The following is a 205-nucleotide window of genomic DNA, read 5'->3' as shown; positions in this document are numbered from 1 at the left end:
GAGGAAACCTCCACAGAACCGACAAAACCACCGTCAGCCGCCCCCAAGAAGCCCAGCCCGCGCGCGGGGCTCGCGTTACCGATCGCGGAGGAGCTGGGAGGAGTTTTTACCTTTGGTCAGGGTCCAGTCCACGGCCATCAGCATGGCTTTCTCCAGGGGGTCTCCCACCAGCGTCCCGTCGTCCAGCTGCACAAGCGAGTGGCAG

The 205-nt window shown here is 64.4% G+C and overlaps 1 protein-coding gene across 1 annotated transcript in view; it reads right to left on the bottom strand.

Annotated features, from left to right (window-relative positions):
- ATP13A1 (ATPase type 13A1) overlaps positions 1-205 on the bottom strand; it is a gene marked incomplete at its 5' end in the record, with an annotated part of 10053 nt that overhangs the window by 5255 nt on the left and 4593 nt on the right. The window contains one exon of the mRNA XM_009870478.1: positions 111-205. This exon is cut by the window's right edge and continues 90 nt beyond it. Within this exon, the coding sequence (XP_009868780.1) occupies positions 111-205 (95 nt within the window). The remainder of the gene's footprint in view (positions 1-110) is intronic.

Source organism: Apaloderma vittatum, unplaced genomic scaffold (genome assembly GCF_000703405.1).
Source record: "Apaloderma vittatum isolate BGI_N311 unplaced genomic scaffold, ASM70340v1 scaffold19355, whole genome shotgun sequence".
NCBI lineage: Eukaryota > Metazoa > Chordata > Aves > Trogoniformes > Trogonidae > Apaloderma > Apaloderma vittatum.
The sequence above is the reverse complement of the archived record's forward strand: the minus strand, read 5'-3'. Positions and strand labels throughout refer to the sequence as shown.